General features: G+C 36.6%; 2 protein-coding genes across 9 annotated transcripts in view; one reads left to right on the plus strand and one right to left on the minus strand.

Annotated features, from left to right (window-relative positions):
* Positions 1-366: 366 nt before the first annotated feature.
* Positions 367-3,153, plus strand: LOC123706682 (polyubiquitin-C-like). Its single transcript, XM_045656015.1, is given in 3 exon segments — positions 367-512; positions 731-2,933; positions 2,935-3,153. Coding segments are annotated over 2 exon segments (2,259 nt in total). The 5' UTR covers positions 367-512; positions 731-740; the 3' UTR covers positions 3,001-3,153.
* A 2,367-nt stretch (positions 3,154-5,520) lies between these two features.
* Positions 5,521-23,618, minus strand: part of LOC123706685 (endophilin-A) — a 30,324-nt gene continuing 12,226 nt past the window's right edge. For 3 of the 8 annotated variants that reach the window (XM_045656024.1, XM_045656022.1, XM_045656023.1), the window contains exons 3-12: positions 16,545-16,613; positions 15,443-15,659; positions 15,105-15,238; positions 13,746-13,812; positions 13,343-13,387; positions 12,498-12,583; positions 11,037-11,140; positions 10,377-10,633; positions 7,449-7,567; positions 5,521-7,272 (exon numbers count right to left, since the gene is read on the minus strand). In XM_045656024.1, the coding sequence (XP_045511980.1) occupies positions 7,147-7,272; positions 7,449-7,567; positions 10,377-10,633; positions 11,037-11,140; positions 12,498-12,583; positions 13,343-13,387; positions 13,746-13,812; positions 15,105-15,238; positions 15,443-15,659; positions 16,545-16,613 (1,224 nt within the window). In that variant the 3' untranslated portion in view covers positions 5,521-7,146. Of the gene's footprint in view, positions 7,273-7,448; positions 7,568-9,108; positions 9,196-10,376; positions 10,634-11,036; positions 11,141-12,497; positions 12,599-13,342; positions 13,388-13,745; positions 13,813-15,104; positions 15,239-15,442; positions 15,660-16,544; positions 16,614-23,618 lie in introns of all 8 variants that reach the window. The other 5 variants (XM_045656029.1, XM_045656030.1, XM_045656025.1 and 2 more) reach the window with 5 other exon arrangements.

The following is a 23,618-nucleotide window of genomic DNA, read 5'->3' on the forward strand; positions in this document are numbered from 1 at the left end:
TATAAATGAAAACTATTTTTTATAAATTATGAAGCACTCGACGGAATAACAATGGGAGTAATAATAGTCTGGTATAAATTTGCAATATATTATGCGAATCAATATTTCCTTTAACTAAAATTTAAATTTTAACTTAATCTTGAACTATCGAAAAGCCAATAGTGGGATTCGAGAGGTTATTCCGGATTATTACACAATTGTTAGTAATAAAAAATAATGATTTATGTATTTTTTTGTTAATTTGAATTACTTTATAATATTATGTTACAGCGTGAGTGCGGCTGATTATATGAGAGTTGCAATATTAAAAAATATCCCTCGAAGGTATAAATACCGTACTCTACAAAATCTGACGTTTCATTTTTCTCTAGAGTTATTGAGTATTGACGTGTTACTAGAGGGTTGTATATAACTTTAATTTTTGTGTTATCTAAATATTGTGAATTGTAGTTAATTAATATTTTCATTAAGTATAAAAATTGTTAATTATTCGTATTTCGGTTTAATTAAAGGTAAGCTTTCCTTAAAACCTCTGTATGTTATTGCGTCATATTTTTATGTTCAAACAAAGGACGAACAGTTGTGTGCGACGCCATTTTGTGAACGAGAAATTTCTTTGTTTCGAACTTCGAAGATGCGTCATTCCATTTTAATCACCCAAATCAATATTACAGTTAATCAAATAATATCTGTTAAATAGCCAAATAAAATTGTATTCATTTTTTTGCAGATCTTATAAAATGCAGATCTTCGTAAAAACTCTTACGGGAAAAACCATCACATTGGAAGTTGAGCCTTCTGATACCATTGAAAATGTTAAAGCTAAAATCCAAGACAAGGAAGGTATTCCACCTGACCAGCAACGTCTCATCTTTGCTGGAAAGCAGTTGGAAGATGGCCGCACCCTTTCAGACTACAACATTCAAAAGGAATCAACACTTCACCTTGTGTTACGTCTCCGAGGAGGAATGCAAATTTTTGTTAAAACACTGACTGGCAAAACAATCACACTAGAAGTGGAAGCCTCGGACACCATTGAAAATGTTAAAGCTAAAATCCAAGACAAGGAAGGTATTCCACCAGACCAGCAACGTCTCATCTTTGCTGGAAAGCAGTTGGAAGATGGGCGCACCCTTTCAGACTACAACATTCAAAAGGAATCAACACTTCACCTTGTGTTACGTCTCCGAGGAGGAATGCAAATTTTTGTTAAAACACTAACTGGCAAAACAATCACACTAGAAGTGGAAGCCTCGGACACCATTGAAAATGTTAAAGCTAAAATCCAAGACAAGGAAGGTATTCCACCAGACCAGCAACGTCTCATCTTTGCTGGAAAGCAGTTGGAAGATGGCCGCACTCTTTCAGACTACAACATTCAAAAGGAATCAACACTTCACCTTGTGTTACGTCTCCGAGGAGGAATGCAAATTTTTGTTAAAACACTGACTGGCAAAACAATCACACTAGAAGTGGAAGCCTCGGACACCATTGAAAATGTTAAAGCAAAAATCCAAGACAAGGAAGGTATTCCACCAGACCAGCAACGTCTCATCTTTGCTGGAAAGCAGTTGGAAGATGGCCGCACCCTTTCAGACTACAACATTCAAAAGGAATCAACACTTCACCTTGTGTTACGTCTCCGAGGAGGAATGCAAATTTTTGTTAAAACACTGACTGGCAAAACAATCACACTAGAAGTGGAAGCCTCGGACACCATTGAAAATGTTAAAGCTAAAATCCAAGACAAGGAAGGTATTCCACCAGACCAGCAACGTCTCATCTTTGCTGGAAAGCAGTTGGAAGATGGGCGCACCCTTTCAGACTACAACATTCAAAAGGAATCAACACTTCACCTTGTATTACGTCTCCGAGGAGGAATGCAAATTTTTGTTAAAACACTAACTGGCAAAACAATCACACTAGAAGTGGAAGCCTCTGACACCATTGAAAATGTTAAAGCTAAAATCCAAGACAAGGAAGGTATTCCACCAGACCAGCAACGTCTCATCTTTGCTGGAAAGCAGTTGGAAGATGGCCGCACCCTTTCAGACTACAATATTCAAAAGGAATCAACACTTCACCTTGTGTTACGTCTCCGAGGAGGAATGCAAATTTTTGTTAAAACACTGACTGGCAAAACAATCACACTAGAAGTGGAAGCCTCGGACACCATTGAAAATGTTAAAGCTAAAATCCAAGACAAGGAAGGCATTCCACCAGACCAGCAACGTCTCATCTTTGCTGGAAAGCAGTTGGAAGATGGCCGCACCCTTTCAGACTACAACATTCAAAAGGAATCAACACTTCACCTTGTGTTACGTCTCCGAGGAGGAATGCAAATTTTTGTTAAAACACTAACTGGCAAAACAATCACACTAGAAGTGGAAGCCTCGGACACCATTGAAAATGTTAAAGCTAAAATCCAAGACAAGGAAGGTATTCCACCAGACCAGCAACGTCTTATCTTTGCTGGAAAGCAGTTGGAAGATGGCCGCACCCTTTCAGACTACAACATTCAAAAGGAATCAACACTTCACCTTGTGTTACGTCTCCGAGGAGGAATGCAAATTTTTGTTAAAACACTGACTGGCAAAACAATCACACTAGAAGTGGAAGCCTCGGACACCATTGAAAATGTTAAAGCTAAAATCCAAGACAAGGAAGGTATTCCACCAGACCAGCAACGTCTCATCTTTGCTGGAAAGCAGTTGGAAGATGGCCGCACCCTTTCAGACTACAACATTCAAAAGGAATCAACACTTCACCTTGTGTTACGTCTCCGAGGAGGAATGCAAATTTTTGTTAAAACACTGACTGGCAAAACAATCACACTAGAAGTGGAAGCCTCGGACACCATTGAAAATGTTAAAGCTAAAATCCAAGACAAGGAAGGTATTCCACCAGACCAGCAACGTCTCATCTTTGCTGGAAAGCAGTTGGAAGATGGCCGCACCCTTTCAGACTACAACATTCAAAAGGAATCAACCTTGCATTTAGTACTCCGTCTGAGAGGTGGCAATTAATGAAGCATCCACTTCAGAGCCATATTTTGTTGCTGTATTGAACTATCTTTTGAAAATATATGAAACCATTCCAAAATTTTCTAGTTATTGTAAATTAATATGCAATAAGTAAAATTTTCAGAAAATACTTTTGTTTTGCTAAATAAAATTAATATTCAAGTTGTTTACATTCAAAATGCAATTTATTTTCAAAATAAATAAATACTCAACAGACTACCTAGTGATTTCATTTTAGATAACAAAACTGGGAAATCTATATATACTGTAAAGAATGACGAGATTTATAATTATGCCAAAATTGATCCTCGCTATGTAGCTTAACTTTGTATTGCATTGTAGGCATATAAAATAAACAGCTGAAATTTCGTAATTAAACAAATTGATTTTAAACCTAACGTCTAGCTGTTAGTTTTATAGGGTTACATGGTGTTTTGAAACAAATTAGATCCTCTTTAATATTAGTATGCAGTGAAGCAGTGTTGGCCTAGTGGCTTCAGCGTTCGACTCTCATCCCTGAGGTCGTAGGTTCGATCAACGGCTGTGCACCAATGGACTTTCTATGTGCGCTTTTAACATTCGCTCGAACGGTGAAGGAAAACATCGTGAGGAATCCGGCTCGCCTTAAACCCAAAAAGTCGACAGCGTGCGTCAGGTACAGGAGGCTGATCAACTACTTGCCTATTAGATTAACAAATGATCATGAAACATATACAGAAATCTGAGGCCCAGACCTAAAAAGGTTGTAGCGCCATTGATTTTTTTTAAATATTAGTATCTGATCTAAATCTAAGAATGGGTTAGGAGTTGACTAATCAAACATTGTTTTTATATGGCATATTTAAAAATTGGCTACTCCACAGCGGAGACGGTATTTTTAATTGCAAATCATGAAAAATATTGACCGCATTTTCTAAGCCCCAGTTGAAACGGCGATCCGCGTTCGGCCCAATGAATATCTAGGTCACGGCAGCGTGAATCTATGTATTTGAAATAAAATCACAATATCATACGTAATTAATCTATAATTATAATTATTCATATGCATAGACGTTAAAATAAATAAGCCTTTTATTTATTCACACTTCGTTGCAAAAATTAAAAAAAACACAAATTACAAGGGTGCATATGGGCGGCCTTATTGCTAATAAGCGATCTTTTAGTATGTAAATAATACAAAATGTACACATATGATGTATGTACCTAAAAATATTTTCACACAGATACTATGTTTTATATCTTCCGTCTTTGTATAAATGTATGAATCTGCTGCCTTTGTTGTCTCCATTTATTGATTGTCTTTTAGGAGGAGAGTAACATGATCATTGAGGCGATGGAGAGGTGAACGTACCAGACTGAAGACGATAACCGCTCTATACTTAGCTTCAAAGTTATTGAGGTTAATGTCTTGTAGACTATTGACGTATGTCTTAAATAAGGACAGAAAATCGTCGATAATATAAAATAAATCGTATGAAGAATTAAAGTGTAAGATATTACGGTGGATTTATTGGATTAATAAGTACCTAACATTACGTCTGATGCCTCATACATTTGTTCTATATTAAGATTATCAGATACTTATAGAATTTTCTCGGAATCTGGGTATTAGCAAACGCTCCATTTTATACGTAGATACCTATACGTAATGCGCTTTAGAAAAATATTTATTAGGTATGTACCTAAAGGCTTTTTGCTATATAGTTTTGTTTCTTTGGCTTATGTTTACAGTATAATTTATCGATTATTTATGTATATAAATATGTGATATGCAAGTAATGAGTAGGTATACTAGGTACGTACGGTTTACCTAAATACAATTTCTTTCTTTATTTAAATGAGTAAAAACCGTTTATTTTAACGAGTGTTCCTCATATTTAATATGGTTGGAAAAACATACTTATTCGTTTTCTTTACCTTATCTTTATAATACTAATGGCCTTGTAGCGGCTTTTAATTCAAGGTCTACGTTTACGTAACCTTTGTGGATATTTATTTCTATTCTTCACTTATTTGGCTTCATACATTGTAGAATATTGAATAGATATTATGCGAGAAAGTATGTTAGATATCTACTATATGATGGTCGTGGGCGAGGTTGAGTGAGATATATTAAAATTCTCAGGGATGCCCTAAAGTATTTCGTTCCTCAACTATCTCATCATCAAAGCATATAAACATTATTGTATTAAATAAAAGTTTAAATGTAATTGCCTTGGGAACCAGAAAAACTTACTACCACAAGGTTCAACAGTTTAGGTGCTCTGTAAAATTACGATAAGTAGATGCGGTTTTTTATAATTACATTTTTATATAAGTACTATAATATTCTAGAAGTTTCTTATATTGTTTTCCAACTTAAAGTATTGTTTTGTAGGTGAGGCGAGGTACGTATTTATAAATAAGTTTTTATCTTGCTATTGCATGGAAAAATAAAAGCCTTCATTTATTACACACGAATAAATAGGTAATGAGTAGGTGGAAATAAAACGCATAATTAAGTTAACATTTTATTAGGAGGCGAAACGAGCATAAAGTTCAGGATATTTTTTTTAATATAAACAAATATCTCGTAAATTGTCAAGTATCTATCAATTAGATTTAATATTACAGTAACATGAACAAGAATACATTTACGAAACAGTTACCCACCCGCACCGAGTGAATGCACCCAGTATACTTAGCACATTTAAAAATATAACCGTCTCTGCAATATAGGCACCCAGTTATTTGTAGTTGTTAGGGTTATATATATTGAGGGATCCAAAACTCACCACGTGGAAGGATCGACGATATGAGCGTTTAGAAGAAACATTTAAACACGTCTGTCGGCCGTACACCGATTACATTAACACCAATTGTAATTTATTATTTGCTCAAAATACTTATAATAGACACTTGAAGGTAGAACGATTAGAACTTACATACACCTAACATTAGATCTAGGTATTGTCTTTTATATGCCAGAAGTATGGGGTCAAATTCATGTGAATGATTTATGAATTATGATTATAACATCACATTAACACCAATAAATATCGTGAAATTCTGCGTGAAAATGCATGCATTAAAAGTACAACTATATAGAGGCCACATATTGGATTTAATTTCTCTATGATTATGTCAATTGTCATAAAACGAAACAGAAAATTGACCGTACACGACATAGCGCAAAATGCATGATTATTAATATTATCACAATAACATCATTTCATAATACATTTATCATAAACATCGAACATCGAATAGCCACAAATATTTGGCAAGATTCAACAACTTACGTCCCCACAATGCTTTGTGTATATACTTGTATACGTTTCTGTCAAATAAATAGCCGCAATATAATCTATGCAATCTAATCAAACCTATTAATACGTGACAATCTATATTAATGGAGGAAATGTCAATTTCATTTCTAGAATATTTCTACAAAATATAAAATTTAATTCCACAAAAATATCACCTGTCGGATTTCCAAAGCGTAACTAGAATATTACGTCGGTACAAGAAAATTATTTCTAAAATTAAAATAGGCTACACAAAAACAGGAATGTTTTTAAATATACACTTGCATTTAATCTCATTTATTATGCATTTAAACATTCATTCAAAAATGTTTTGGTCTAAAATTAAAATCATAAACTAGCTCAAAATTTTCGTTGGGTTCTATTTGGCATAATTGTAATGGAAATATTTTAATTACCGAAACAAATGGAAGACCGAAAATGAACATAATGAAAATTTGATCAGGTTATTAACATTTTAATTATTGAGCTTTAGACACAATTTATCTGCGAATAAATTGCCTACTGTAATACTGAGATTTTGATGCAACACAGCCATTCTTTAGGCTTTAATAACATATAAAAATATAGCTGAAAAATTAATCTTTGGTTAGGTTAAATCATATTTGTAATAATTGACAAAAATGCTAAAATAGTTTTTGTATATATATCACGAATATCTCGAACACGTTTTACCTATTAATTTCAATATTATCTTACCGCAAACAAATGCTTCGAGACAATAGCAAAAATAAATTTTATACAAGTTCTTACGCTGCCTCGTAGTCTAACCTTGCAGTAATCTAAAAGAATGGCGTGTTGCATATTAATAAAGTGAATTACATGTTGGGTAGGGGAACTGTGACTTGAACGTAGCTGATGGGGAAGTAACCAGTTTTCCCGTTGATGCTGCCTTCGAACCAGTTCTCATCAACTTTATTGATCAGGGTGATAATGTCATTTTCCTTAAAAAAAACAGTTGATAATATGAACTACGTAAATTAATTGACACTTCGGTTTTTTAAGTAACTGAGATAAAAGGTATTAAAATAATGGTTTTATTTTAATTCTCACAACAATTAGGACAATTTTTTTTTAAACCATTTATAAAAATGAAAAACTTAAACTGAACCTTACTTACCTTGAATCCAAGTTCTCCTTGGTTTTCGGGATCAAAGTCATAGAGGGCGGTACAGCATGCCTTTTGTTGCACGCTCGGCGTCCGCGCAGGCGATTTCACGGGAGATGGCAACGGTGACGCTACATTACATCATTATTATATTTCAAGTATCTCAAATTATATGTTAAAAGTGTATCTACAGCGGAAACTCTACGTAAATTGAGGGACGTACCCTCGATTTAAGTTGAACAGACAGTCAAAATTTCTCGATTTTGCTTGATTTGCCATATCCGATACTAAATATCGTTGACACAATAATTCTCGCAGTCCCTTCATAAAGTTAACACTGTCTATCTCAATATTATAAAAATCGAAAACAAAATTTGATTTTCTAAAAGCTTTAAACGTGGACTAAATGTAGCACCATTGTTACCATGGTTACGATGTGTACCGTGTATAGTGTAAACGGTAACCATGGTAACCGACGTAAAGTAAAATGGGTTTATTATTTATACTCTGGCTTGTTTATCATGCACAAACGAAATACAAACATTTTAACAAACGGTTCTTCCAAAGAATATCCTAGTTATTATTGAGGTCGTGTCATACTGTAAAGGCCATTAGCATGATTAACTTGATGACTCATAGGAAACAGTTATCATTGCGCAAGATTATAAGGAAAAACGTCTATATCCAAACATTGATAAAACCAGCGAAAATAATAAAACAAAAACAAAGAAACAAATAGTGTCAACATGATAAGAAATCGCTTTTTTTAATAAACAAATCAGCTGACACAATTTAATTCTTACAAATGATTTAAAACACGTCTCTTAGTGGTTTAATGATTTTGCCATATGATGATGATCTTCGGATGAGAAGCATACCATGCACGGAACAAAAATATGGGTCCCAAAAGCACATCTTACGAATATTAGCGAAAGTGTCATCACATTAATGATGTGTTTTTGTTGGTAATTATGTTGTGTTATAATTGAAATGATGACTAAGAAATCAAGTTGCACAACATATATAATGTATATGTAATACCTACTAAAAATCAACTACGCATGTACGCTGGCGGTTTGAGAATGGATAATCTCAAGACAAATTTATTGATATATTATTGTTCTGTTGTTAATGATATTGAATAGTTTTAAATACTTATTTTGAGAACTTTCAAGAGTAAGTATAGTTATAATTCAAAAATAAAATAGAAGTGATATCCGGGAGAGCGTAAATGTAAAGTCCAATGTAGGGAATAAGAAATTTATAGTTTTTTTCCTTAACATTTGAATTAAAATTGATTAAATTTACAATCTAGTCCGTTTTAATGCTGGTCCTCTAGGGTACGATAGAGTATGACTTTCGTACAAAACGTTTTTGACATACGGGAGACACAGCACCGATTCTCAAGTCAAGTGAATCTCCAAATTGATTAAGCCAATAATTGGGTAAAAGGACAAAACACTTATCGAGTGTCTCAAATAAATTGTCAAGCAAGGGAACGTTTCAAATCACTTCAAAGTAGATTCGTGACTGCTATAACATTCTAGAAACAATGCAATGCCTACTAGAGAAGCAATACTTGTAAATAGTGTAGGACAACATTGGGCAATATTATATCTGAGGACGATCCATTATCTAACAGCGCAGCCGGTCTTGTGTTTGTGTGTGTTACCATTGTTGGAGCGTTGCGCGTTGCCACCCGGGAAGAGTTCCAGGTTCGATGGCGGCTTGTGCTCCGGCGAGCTTGATCGAGAGCCGCCTGCTCCCAAATCACTCAGCATACGTCAATTTGTACATACATAGTGTAATACATACATCGTCTATGAGTGTATATACTAAACTGTAGATTTCCAGAAGATATTGGGAATAAATTCGATCAAAATAGCAACCAGATATCTTTACAATCGGACATTTACGTAATGTTTTGAACGATTTCAAGATATATCGACATCGTAGCCCAATCGTAAAATTGATCGCCTTTTTGCTTCATTATCCCTTCTATAAAACTTACTAACTGGCAACACTAAGCCAGGAAAAATCGAGTGCTAAAAGAATATAAGCACCCCGTAACACCGCTTGCGGCGATATGGCGATATTTAGGAGTCGTATGCCGAAAACCAAATAGCTCGCACGCTATATGTAGGACTAACTAGAAAGACTACATTAAAAGTGGTTACAGAAATTTGAGATTTCATCTAACTGACTCTAGCCTGTTGATATATTTTCGATTGGGCCACGGTAACTGTAACACGGTAACTTGTAATCTATTAAGAATTAATGTGTACATCAATTCGTACTAAGGCAGTAGAAGGAGCAATAATCAGAACTACTATAGCAAAGAGACATTTAGAACGCCATAAACGATATACATGCAAAGATTTTACGCTTTTTAAAACTTCAATTGTTCTTTGCATATATTTGTACTGACATCAATTTACACAGTCCAAACTAAATCAAACATTTATAAAATTACTTAAATTGTTTAATTGAGTTTGGATATTAATATCATTAATGGAACTTATATAAAAACGAATGGTTGGAAATGGTAAGGATTTCGGAAGGGAGAAGACACCTGAAATATTAAATATTTACCTTCCTCTTAGTATTACCGAATATAAGAAGCAAGAAAAAGTATGTATAACGTAGACTTTTGTGCCTTATATATAATATATATGTTTCATTATGCTAAAACAGTTATAGTTAAGAATCGAAAGAATTTGACTTTTATCTTTTTTAATGAAAATCGGATCGTTAGTTGCAGTGTTTGTAAGCATATGAGTATCCTCTTAACAAATAGAGCCATATTAGTGAACACATAACAGCGATAGACCAGAAAAACATATATTCCCAGAACTTTTAAGAGTACCTTATAGCCATTAACCCATACCAAGTCACGCGTCACCAATAAACAAACATAAAAGCAAATTAAAAATAAATCACCTGTCCAGGGGTCTCTTCCGTTCACAACTCTGGGAGCAGGATGAGGCTTGAACCCTATAGGTTTGGAGATCTGGGAACCCCAAGCTCTGTCGAGGGAGGAAAGGTCGGCTAAGGAGGAGGCATTATTGGAGCGGGTAAGACTGGGGACCGAGCCGTAGCGTTTACCGTGGTTCAGCTCGTTGATGCCCTCAATGTTAAGGTCGGCGAGGGTCTTCGGCACGAATTCCAACTTGGGTCGGCTTATCGCCTCTTCTTTTCTGGAATTACATTTTGTATTAACTATTTTCAAACTAGAAGTAAGACGCAGAATGGAAAATTTGTTCACTAGCAAATGAAATGCATTTTCTATTAAATAAAGCAATGGCGCTACAAGCTTTTTAGGTCTGGGCCTCAGATTTCTGTATGTTTCATGATCATTAGGAAAGTAAAGTAGCCTTCCGTGCTAGACGCACGCCGTCGACTTTTTGGGTCTAAGGGAAGCCGGTTTCCCCACGATGATTTCCTTACCCGTTCGAGCGAATATTAAATGCGCACATAGAAAAAAAGTCGATTGGTGCACAGCCGGGGATCGAACCTACGACCTCAGGGAGGAGAGTCGCATACTGAAGCCTGCTCTATTTCTTTTCTGCATTTTCTATTAACTGTATTATATAAACTTACTTCTCCATAAGCGTAGATACAAGTCCTTTGAGAATCTCCGTGCATTGCTGGTGGTATTCAAGAAGACCTTCTGCGAAGAACGACAGCTGAGCCACTTGCTCAACCTAATCGAAAAAATATAATTTGATTAAACGGATAGTTATTCCTTCTTCCTTTAAGTCCTGAAAGTTTATAAATGAATATTGTAAATATTTTTAAGTTTCCTTCAAATAGATAAATGACTACCAAGTAATGGTGTGAATTGTGGGCCGCATCCGTTTGTAGTTGATAACACACGAATGTGTGCATAGGCATGTCTTTGCTAAAGAGTGAGACACTTTTGAACATTGTTAGTTATAATTATAAATTCCTGAATAATTGAAAAATTGAGTCAAAATTGAATTAGATTAAATCCTTGTTAGATTACTGCCATGCATTATAAAAATACACCTCAACCTACAGAAATAAACACATCATCACGTTGAATTCAAATTTGTAATTGTTCTCAATGCGAGAGGGCACTCATGTGCGTTGCCGGGCTTTCCAGAATTGGTACGCTCTTATCTTAAAGGAACCGAAGTCAAATTGAATCGGAAAAAGTGGGAAGTTGATTCCACATAGTGGTGATGCGCGGCAAAAGTACTCAATAGTGGAACGACGGATGTCGATACGGATACCATTCGGTATTCTGCCTTGACGACCGATGATGAAACTCAGCTGCAAACAGACCGCACAACTCCACTGAACACTCTCCATGGTAAATGCGGTAGAAGATGCAGAGAGAGACCCCACGCGGAAGGAGATGAGTAAAGTACTCCATGTGGGGCCGAATTTGCGCTTTATAGAGTTGCAAGTGGAGACCCGGAGTGAAGTACCGTCTCGCCTTGCTGAGCACACCAAGCTGTTTGGAGGCTAATTTAGCCTTCCCTACCAAATTACCATAAAACTGAACGTCATACTTCAACGCCCAGTATTCCAATACTAGCTGAGGCTCTAACGGTCCGAGACTCCAAGACTTTAGACACAAGGTTGTTCCGGTACTCAAAGACAACTGCCCGAGGAATACCTGCCCGGCTAGTGTAAAGAGTATCCCTAGAAGAGTGCATAGCAATAAATGTTGCAAAGTTATATCATTGGTATGCAGAATAAACATGGTCGGGGATAGGATACAGCCTTGTGGAAGCCCAGCATTCACGGGTTTAAGGTGAACATGCTCCGTCGATGACGACCTTGATGCTCAGATCAGCGAGACAGCTACAAATTCAATTGCATAATTTCTCAAGGAGCCCATAGGCTGGAAGCTTCGAGAGCAATGCTCTGTGCCACACCCAATCGAAAGCTTTCGCTATGTCCAAACTTACCGCCAGCGCATTTACGGGTGAGACTGTATAAATAGCTCTAAGATTAGTTAGATAAAATTTTAAACAATTTAAAATATGTGTCACATGTTTTGAATATATACATCCTAAAAAATCTACTCACATCATTGTCGAGAAGGTTAAACATGCCAATTTGTGCGAGGCTAAGAGACTCAGCAAATTTGTCTTCAGCCTGACGGATCTCGTCGTCTGGAATGTGAGAACCTGATGTATGTAACTCCACACATCATTAGAAATATGACAACAAAACACGATAAATAAATGTATAAAAACGGGCGTAAAGAAAAAATACAGACCAAAGAAAAAAAAGGTTGAATAATGCGATCGGAGATTCGGTGCAAGGGCGGAACGGGAACATGAAAAAAAACAAGCTTATATTATAAGTGATGTCTCGTACAAGATGATATTTTATATATTTTAGCAGTAGAGGTGATGCTAATATTTAGAGTCGGCATTTAGTACTAAATATGACTTCCGTATGTCAAAAAACATATTAGATTTAGTAAATACATAATCAATTTCAGAAACTTATTGTATTTTGACATACGGTTCGCGCTAAGTCTCGACTTAAACGTATACCCTAAGTATTTTAAATAATAGATAAATGTTAGAGTCTGTGTGGAAAAACATTCACACATCACAAAAATTACATATTATATTTAATTTTACCATATCAAGATTGTTGAATTATAAACACATAACACAGGCCCATATAACAAGGTTAATTTATTTTCCTCTTGTCTTTCCGTACAGACTCTAAAGACTGTGATAGATGTTTCTCAGTAGCTTTTCACTAAAGGTTAAAATGATGTGGCCACAACCGATAAACACAACCTACATTTGGATATAGCTTCTAACATATTTATATACTGCTACTCTCAACTACTAAATGTAGGATTGTTTTTATTAATCTGGCAACACCAAGTACCCTAGCCATACATATCTCACCACTTCTCCCGTGACTCGGACTTGCGTAAGGACCTATCCGGACACCTTTGTATATTAAACGTAAACTTATAAATAAAGTTTTAGCCGAATTTAATGAAGACTTTACGTTTATATTTTTAACAAGACCAATACAAAAGATTCATAAGAGATTCTATAAAACATATTCAAAAATGTATTAAGTTGAAAATAACAAGGTTTGTTTATTGTAAAGAATTGTAAAGAAAATTTTTAGGCACAGAAATAATGACATTGGCGTTATCAAAATCAAAAAATTACGACTGGTATTTTTGATATAGAACCCAAATATCAGTGTTATGAATTTACACTCGGAAAAATTATTTTATAAGTATAATTTGTCATAAATATCAAGGATCACAAAATAATAGAAAAAAGTATTAATTACCTTTAGCCTGTCTTCGTCTCTTGCAGTCAAAATCAAGCCTTCGCCCTTGAAGTTTCTTACGGTGATGCTGCAATTTACAAAAAGACTAATTTAACGAAACACTGTCACAAGTTTTATCTCAATTTGTATAAGCTGTAAGTAAACAATACGAAAGATATCATACAATTATAAAACTAAAACCCTCGTATAAGTTAAATAACAGTTAAGCTACCTTGTAGTCAGGGAATTACATAAATGGCAAAAAACATATTTTTATAGAGAGATATAAAATTCTTAAATTATTATAATAACGCCGTTATTATTAGTAGAACGCAAACGGGCAGGCCCTAACGCAAAGGCCACTAGGCCTATGGGCTCTTACAGCCCCAGAGGGCCCATAAGTGTTGCCAGTGCCAATTATAATTGTTAATATGTGTATGTATGTATGAAATATATTTATTCATAAAAAGTTACACTTTCGTTTAAGCCATTCTCTGCAAAACTGCTTACGCAGTTTGACTGCAGGTAACTCGTTTTATATAAACATAGATTATAAATTATTAAATTAGGTTAGTTAAAGTGTTTTTTTATGATTGTCTTTTATTAACATAACTTTTAGACATTTAAAGAAAACACTCTTTTAGCGGATTGCAGCTATGTATGTATTATTATAAACGTATAGTAATTATTTTACATAATTTTAAATCTAAGTGTTTTTTTAATAAATTTTTAAATGTAGCAAGTGTAGGTTCACGTCTTATGTAATCGGCTATTGAGTAAGTATGGAAATCGTTTTTTTATCGTTCTATCTCCATAGTAATTTTGTACCATGGGTATTTCAAATATATCATTGGTCATTGACCTTGTGCCAGTTTTAGGTTGCACCAAATTAGTGAAACTATCCTGTTTACTATGATTGTTTACAAGTAGAAGATATTTATGTCTCAGGCTAGCCGGTAAAATGTTACATATTTTATATAGTTTAGAGTATTCTCCTTTACATTGATTCTTTGTCTTTTTATTTACGAGTAATTTTATAAATCCTGTTTGCAATGATTCTATTTTATCTATGTATGATTTAATATTAATAATAATGTTTTATTCTATTTTACATAATAATCCCGTGAAGATACGAAGTGACGCCAGAAAGCTAAGCTCCGAGTAAGTTTTTTTTACTTGACAAAACATTCCATTTGCTGCGTTATTGTGTCAATTAATACATATATTTAATAAAATACCCAGTGAGCAAAAATTTACGATATTTTATAACCAGATCATTTATACTTAAACTGTCATTGATTTGACACGCATTTTTCTATACAGCCTATAGTGGCCGTTTCCTTCAATAGTTATTATTTAAAATTATCAAGTCCGCCTCACCATGACTTCCTTAAGATCTTTGGTCTGCAGATGGTGTAGGGGTTCAAGGAAGCCCTGCTTAATGTTGTCATCCAGGGAGTACTTCACGTCAGCCATTTGTTTGAGAGCCTCGCCCATCTCGATCATACATTGTGCTGAAAAAATATAGATAATGTTATAGCAGATTGTTTCTTTTAAATAATGTTTATACATTTGCAACTGTATTTATTACGTGATTTAACTACGTTAAGTATGCATATTTACATTATACAATATAATTTTAACCGATAATTATTGTTCTCAAAAAACCTTCATTTTCTTAGATTTTATAAGCTTAAGAATAATGAATGAATGCTTACAAAAGACGGTGTCCTCTCCCAGTTTCTTTCCATACATGAGCATACAGTCACCAAGCACGCCTTCAGGTTGTGGGTAGGTGTTACTCTTGGCCTGCCCACTCAGTTTGCTGATACCCTTTACAGCCGCCATCTTAGCTCGGGCCGTTGGGTTTGGTTGTAGGAACTCCTTGGTCTTAGTTTGTAACTCTTCCACTAGTTCGCATGTTACGTCTGTTTTCTGAAATATGATGATATGAAATTAACACAAATTTTACTTAATAATTTTGTTTTGATGCTTAGTTATTAAAGGTAATGTAAACATCAATCATAAAGAGCTAGAATAAGAGGTGTGAGGGATCTTTTGTTTGACATCACTACGAAGACGGATTGAATGATTTTCTCCATTTTCAGACTTAAATTTACTTATTAATAAACCCTTAAAGAGGTCTACGATTTTTCTATCTGATCTGAGCTCCTAACAATATAGCGTTTCGTTATTGAGTGACATTTAATGATCATCTGAACTGTAGCGGCCATTAAAAAGGTAACATTAACAAGTCAAAACTTGAGTTTGATCTTGGCTTTTAAAAAAGGTAGAATTTCGAATTTTAAGTATATATCTTTATTTCTAAAAGGGTGTATTACTTTTTGTTCTTAAAGAAACTATAATTTAAAACTTGTACCCGATTGGGAAAATCAAATCTGACATACTTATTTGAAGGTTTTTCTTTACGTCAAAAATTTAATGCATCGACGTAATTTATTCGAGTGGCTGGCGTCTGTATTGATGCTGCGCTGTATTATGTAAGCCGCCCGCATAGGTAAATCTTGGTACTAAAATAAGACGCGTAGCAAAACTGCATTGCGGGTTAAAAAAAAATAATTGATACAAACAACGCCGGCCTAGCGTTAGATCCATTTTGTTACTACTTACCATACTATTATTGCATATATGCGTATATAAATATAAACATATATCTGCATGTGTAGAGAAGCGAGGAAAAACTCAATAATGGTACTCGTATCTCTTAGGAACTTATTCGCTCGAACAGTCCTTGACCAAGAAGTGTCGTAAACCCTTGAAGTATCAATACTCGTAAGTGAAGTTATTATAAATGCTTACCCTTTCCATTTCCATAAAATCCAAATCCAGTTTTGTGCCTTCAGCACCTCCCATTTTCTCTGTGACATACTGAAAAAAAATCATAAGTAATTCATTTCGTTTCGTACATATAAATTTTCTTCAAGTTTGTGTTTTGTTAACACTATTTATGGTTTTGTAAAGCTTTGATCACTTTTAACTTTTGATGTGAATCTCGTGGAATTGAAAGATGGAACGGACCATCTTTTAATCTCTGTTTACTAAACTTTAAATTAAAATCCCTATGAACACGCACCAATTTTTAACAAATTTATTAAATTGTCCAGAGTGTTCTAAATTTGAAAAGGTACGCTAATTATGAATAATCGATTTTCCAAATATAATTACTGCGGTAAAGGTTTACCGATAATAATAACATTAGGAGTATGACGAAAATACAAAAGGAGTGAAGTAGAGAACGCTCGTTTAAACACAAAAGCTTAGGTCGAGGTCTAACCTTGACCGGATTGTGTTCAGTCGAAGTTCTACCTATAATAGATTAAAAAGCACCGCAGATGCCTCTCCAAGTTACGAAAAGCTTAAACCTATGGTACAACTGTAATAAAAGTTACTAGTTTCTCTACAAAATTTCGAACAACATATCCTCTGTTACTTTTGGGATAAAAATCGGTACATTTATAATAAAATCGATGAACTCATAACAATATAACGTGTGTTGATTATATGAGCCCCATTAAACCAATGATCGTTATCGGCCAATATCACCGGGTGAATTAGCTTCGTTTAAAAAATGTCTCGCACGTGGCATCCGCGCGTGTCGTCCACTAGTATTTTTAATTATATTTTTCTGAAGATAAGCCCGTACAAACAAATGACTATGCTGTTATAAGTCAGACCACACAAAGAAACGTATCGTGTTAAAAGAGACACAGGTCTTGGTAGTTCACCACTTCAATATTGTTACGAAGACGGGTCGACTGCAATGTTTCTAGATTTTTCCACTAGTTAGAGAGAGAAGATCAGAACTTTCTCGAAACTAGACTGAGCACGCTAGAACGCCGTACGACAAGGACGGAGCAACGTGCGAAAGAGACAAAGAGTGCGGACGTTCTAGAATTGTGCAATCGCTACTCAGTAGCAAGCCCGCCTAGAAAGTTCTCGAATATTGTTTAGAATTATTCCCAGGGATATATAAGCGAGCCGAAACGCGACTAGTCGCTTTTAGTTTGGAATGCGATAACAAGAGCGAAACACCGAAGCGATAAAGTGCGAATAAAGTGAATACAAGTGATTAAGTACTGTGTGAAGTGTGCATAAGTGAAATAATTAGTGACTGTGTTTTTGTGTGTTATTAGTGCATCTCTGCAATTAATTCGTGCCCATAAATACCTAATTGATTTTTCAAGAAATAAACCCTTGAATAAATCCACGGCATTTTCTATCCGATCCCCTAGCTCGTAACAATATGCATAACTGAAAATCGTTTATAGGAGACGTTACTCCGCTGCCACCATTTTTTCATTTTCTTCTAAGATTGTCTTATTAATATTTCTACAGCCGTCCTAAAAATCTACACTATCACTACAACCTTTTTAAGCCTGGGCCTCAGATTTTTTTTTAATGTAATAGCAGGCAAACGGGCAAGAGGTTCGTATCGCTCACCTGATGTGAAGTGATACCGCCGCCCATGGACACTCACATTGCCAGAAGGCTCGCAAGTGCGTTGCCGGCCTTTCAAGAATTGGTACGCTCTTTTCTTGAAGGACCCTAAGTCGAATTGGTTCGGAAATACTTCAGTGGGCAGCTGGTTTCACATAGTGGTGGTGCGCGGCAAAAACTACCTTAGTAAACGCTCAGTTGTGGAACGACGGACGTCGAGGTGATACGGATGGTATTTTGTATTTTGCCTTGACGTCCGATAATGAAACTCAGCTGCGGGTATTAGACCGAACAACTCTTCTGAACACTCCCCATGGTAAATGCGGTAGAAGATGCAGAGGGACCCAACATCTCTACGCAACGCCAAGGGATCAAGCCGCACAGAAAGTGATTGGTCGCCGACGATTCGACCCGCTCTTCGTTGAATACGGTCTAGTGGAAGGAGCTGGTACTGGGGAGCTCCCGCCCAGAGGTGAGTACAGTATTCCATGTGGGGCCGAATTTGCGCTTTATAGAGTTGCAAGCGGTGGCCCGGAGTGAAGTACCGTCTCGCCTTGCTGAGCACACCAAGCTTTTTGGAGGCTAATTTAGCCTTCCCTTCCAAATGACCGCGAAACTGGACGTTATTCGATATGTCAACGCCCAATATTCCGATGTTAGCTGAGGCTTTAAGTAGAGTGCCTTCAAAGAGGGGAGTAGCGACAAAGGGAGTTTTTTTAGCGGAAAACGCGCATACTTGTGTCTTCTTGGGGTTAAATTGGACTAGATTTAGTCTACTCCAGTCCGAGACTCCACGTAGTAGAGTTTCGACTTCAGACACAAGTTTGTTCCGGCACTCATCAACAACAGCCCGAGAAATACCTGCCCGGCCCGTGTAAAAAGTAGCCCCAGTGCTGTCGTCCGCATAGCAATGAAGGTTGCTAAGTTGCAACATATCATTAATATGCAGAATAAACAGGGTCGGGGATAGGACACAGCCTTGTGGGACACCAGCATTGACGGGTTTAAGGTCGGAGCATGCTCCGTCGATGACGACCTTAATGCTCCGATCAGCGAGAAAGCTGGAAATCCAGTTGCATAATTTCTCGGGAAGCCCATAGGCTGGAAGCTTCGAGAGCAGTGCTCTATGCCACACCCGATCGAAGGCTTTCGCTATGTCCAAACTTACCGCCAGCGCCTCCCCCTTGGACTCAATTGCCTCTGCCCACCTATGTGTAAGGTATATAAGGAGGTCACCAGCTGAGCGACCACGACGAAAGCCGTACTGAGAATCGCTAATCAGCTGGCTGCCCTCTAGATACCTCAACAGCTGGCCGTTAATAATGGTTTCCATTATTTTGGAGAACAAGCAGGTTATTGCGATTGGGCGATAGTTGGACGGATCAGAGCGATCGCCTTTTTTAGAGATCGGATGTATCAAAGCTGTCTTCCAGCACTTCGGAACAGTGTTGAGGAAGTACAGGTACCGGAAAAGGCGCGTTAGGACCGGAGCCAACTCAGGAGCACAAGTACGCAGTACAATTGGGGGGATGCCATCAGGCCCGCTCGACTTATGGATGTCCAGGGAAAATAAATGTTTATGGATAGCACGTTGCCGGAATGTAACTTCAGGCATCGTAGTATCACACCGCAATAATGTCGGTGGTTCCTTCCCCTGATCATCCAAAGTTGAGTTCGACGAAAAGAGACAGCCTAGAAGATCGGCCTTCTCTCATCTCATCAGTCATCCTCCCTATGCAGTGGTGGAATAGAGGGCTGACAGAAATTCCCTTGGACAGCTTTGGCAAGAGACCAGAAGGCATGGGTAAGGCATGAGTAGAATCGCGGATGGTCATCGCAGTCTACGCGCAGCCAGAGGTTAGATAGGTCCCTTCCTTCAAGCGTCCCGAGGCGACGAGAACAGATATCTCTCTCTCTGACGTACGCGCAAACTCCAGCCCGCGGCACAAATGAATGTTCCAATCTGTACCCCGGGTAGGAGAGGTAAGAAGTATCAGCCGGGGAGGAAATCGAAGTCTCGGTAAGAAAGAGCAAGGCCGGCTTCGCAGTCTCTAAATGATAGTGGACAGCGTGGATGTGGGAGTTGAGCCCCCTAATATTTGTGAAGTCCACGGCGAGTGTGGATGGGGGTGCCTTTGTTGGATTGCTCCGTTTGCCCCGAGACCGATAATTTATTTTTTTAAAGAGCGCAGAATTGCCCCCCCCCAGAATACGAAGGGCAGCCTGTGCGTCCACCACCGGGTGCTGAGTGTCCCGGTGGTGGAAGCCCAGAGGGGGATTCTCAACCGCAAGCGCGTGTGGTACCCCCCCCCCTGGGGTAGATTCTGATCCTTCTGCACCTTCATATTTCTTGTAGAGGGGGGGGGGATGGGATTTCTATATCTGTTTCATGATCAATTGTCAATCTAATAGGCCAGTAGGTGATCTTATGCCTCTCAGACACGCCGTCGTCACGTTTTGTTTTGGTCTAAGGCAAATCGGCTTCTTCCCGATGTATTATTTCACCGTTTGAGCGAATTTTAAAAGCACACATAGACACGGTCTATTGGTGCATAGTCGGGGAACTAAACTACGACCTCAAGTATGAGAGTCGCACGCTGAAGCCACTAGGCCAACACTGTCAGCTGTTGCTCATTGCTCATTTCTACACCTGGTTCAATAAATAATATCCATACATATTAGCCAATAAAATACACGTTTAAACACAAACATGAAACACTGTTCAGTTATTAAATTAAAAAAAAATAAAAGAAATAATTCAACTAAAATTTGTCTAATAATCAATATTAATATGAGACTAATTTAAAGTTGCATTTTTCCTAATTTGAGTTCGTACACTAACATAGCCATTCTGACAATACATGTACAACTGAAGTCTTTATCCCGAATCTGTAATGAGTTAGGTTCTGTTACGAGCAATAATATGTTAGGTTACGTTATTTACTATGCATGTTTATACCGCTGCTTTAAACTAGTAATCAGTTTAATAATATCGTGTGTATGCTGAACAAGATGATTTCATTCTTATCTTTATGTTTCTCCCATGGCCGCATTGTACTGAATTTTCGATATGACGTGAACGGTGTTCATATATCATAAAACGTTTATACATTCAAATAGTTATAGATATTTTTGGCTTGAAAGAAAACAATTTTTTAACCGAATTAAAGCTATTTGTATTAATAAAAAAATAAATCAATGGCGCTACAACCTTTTTTAGGTCTGGGCCTCAGATTTCTGTATCTGTTTCATGATCGTTTGTGAATTGAATAGGCAAGTAGGTGACCAGCCTTCTGTGCTTGACACACACCGTCGACTTTTTGGGTCTAAGGCAAGCCGGTTTCCTCACGTTGTTTTCCTACACCGTTCGAGCTAATGTGAAATGCGCACATAGAAAGAAAATCCATTGGTGCACAGCCAGGGATCGAACTTACGACCTCAGGGATGAGAGTCGCACAATGAAGCCACTATGCCAACACTGTCACTAGTGACACAATAGACTAGTGCACCAATGGATTTTCTTTCTATGTGCGCATTTAACATTTGTATTATTATAAACTTTTGAGACATTCGTTTTTTCTATATTCGTCAATAGTAATGTCAATTCTTGTAACCATCTGCGTCATATGTTAGGATAATGATTGAAAAGGTGCAAAAAAACTCCCTTCTTCGTTCAAGTTCTTTCCTTACCTACGAAGTTCTTGATGAGGGTATTAGGGTATGATTCACTAGAACTTCGTAGGGATTAAGCCTCGATCAAATTTGCTTAATGCATAATTAGTAACGAATCTGAAACCGCATACTTGCTGGGGGATACTATGAGACGTTCCCGACAATTATCATCGCTGCCAGAAACATAATCTTTTTGCTGTGCATTTGATGGCCATCTTCACTGCGTTCACTGTGTCTGGTTTACTGTTAGTCTTTAAAGGTAAGCAGTTTATGGCCTCAAAACAGCCGACTTAAAACTAAACAATTTTTTATCAGAGTTACGTGACAAGCACGAGATAATGTTATTACCATATACATTTAAGAGCCACGTCACTTGTTTTCAGAGCAGTGTTGGCCTAGAGGCTTGCGTGCGATTCTCGTCTCAGAGTTCGTAGGTTCACACCCCGGCGGTGCTCCAATGCATCTTTTCCTATGTACGCATTTTACACTGGCTCGTACGGTGAAGGTACGGTAAAGAAAAATATAATGAAAAACGTACAGTAATTTTAGCCTTGACCAATATATTCTAACAGCACTGTTTTGCTTGCTATTGTTTGTGATGATGAAATGATACGAACACGAAAAGGAAAACCGTGTACACACATATAAATATAGACGTAAATCCCTATCTAAATGAATATAATAATAATAATATGAAAATCAAATAAATTTATGACAAGTCTAGCCGCGTCGTAAAATTCATTCAAGCAATAAAAAATAAGTCAATAAATCATGGTTTAATGTAATAGCATTTTATATAGCAGATAGTAATTAGGAATCGCCTGTGATCTGCAGTTAATTATGCGCCATCAACAGAAGATTAGAAATTAATGAGAAACGAGAAGGGGAGTCACGCTCAGTAAACAGAGACATTATAGCGATATTGTTCGTAATCCGGGTGCTGCTTTACTCGCACTATTTGTTAAATCTACCCTACAAAACGTAAAATTAACAATATCGACGCGTCGAAAGTAATACATTACCGTATTAATTAGTCTTTAAAAAATACCTAATTTTAGCAATTTCATTTAATTCTCCAATACTAAGTAATCTAAAATGGATGATCTCCAAGTATTTTCTTTAATATGTACGCTATATAACCAATATAGCCGCTATATGGTTCAACAATCACCAATTTTAGAAAGAGTCCGTTCAAACTGTGTGGACTGTGATAGAATTATATCAACAGTCCCATTAGGATACTTCAATAATCGCCTTACATTATAAAAACAACAATAATCGTTAACATTTTATTCACAATGTCACAGGACTGTATGGCTACAATAATTAGGCCAGATCGACAATATAGGGCGCGTCACTAGGTCAGGGTCATCTCACCCCTCACAGGGGAGATAAAGTGAATTTGTAAAATCATCCCCACTTCATAGATCACGTGCAAGCTCGGAAATTGTGCACTGAAATTACGGATGGATGACCATTTCACGAAACGGGTTTCATCATTTAAGAATATTTCACTTTTGTCGTTATTTCAAATACTTTAATACATTCAAAATTAAACTAGCGTATTCTGTATTTTCTATAAAGGATATTTCATACATTCATTTTAAGAACATACTATGTATTATTAATAATGTATTTAATTATTACAATTATAATTATTTAATAATTAATAATATAACGTTTAAAGAACTTTATTTCTCATTACAAAAATATATATTTTATTTATATGAGAAACTAAATACTATGCGCGAGATACACGTCCCA

The sequence above is a fragment of the Pieris brassicae genome, chromosome 3 (assembly GCF_905147105.1).
Source record: "Pieris brassicae chromosome 3, ilPieBrab1.1, whole genome shotgun sequence".
Taxonomy (NCBI): Eukaryota; Metazoa; Arthropoda; class Insecta; order Lepidoptera; family Pieridae; genus Pieris; species Pieris brassicae.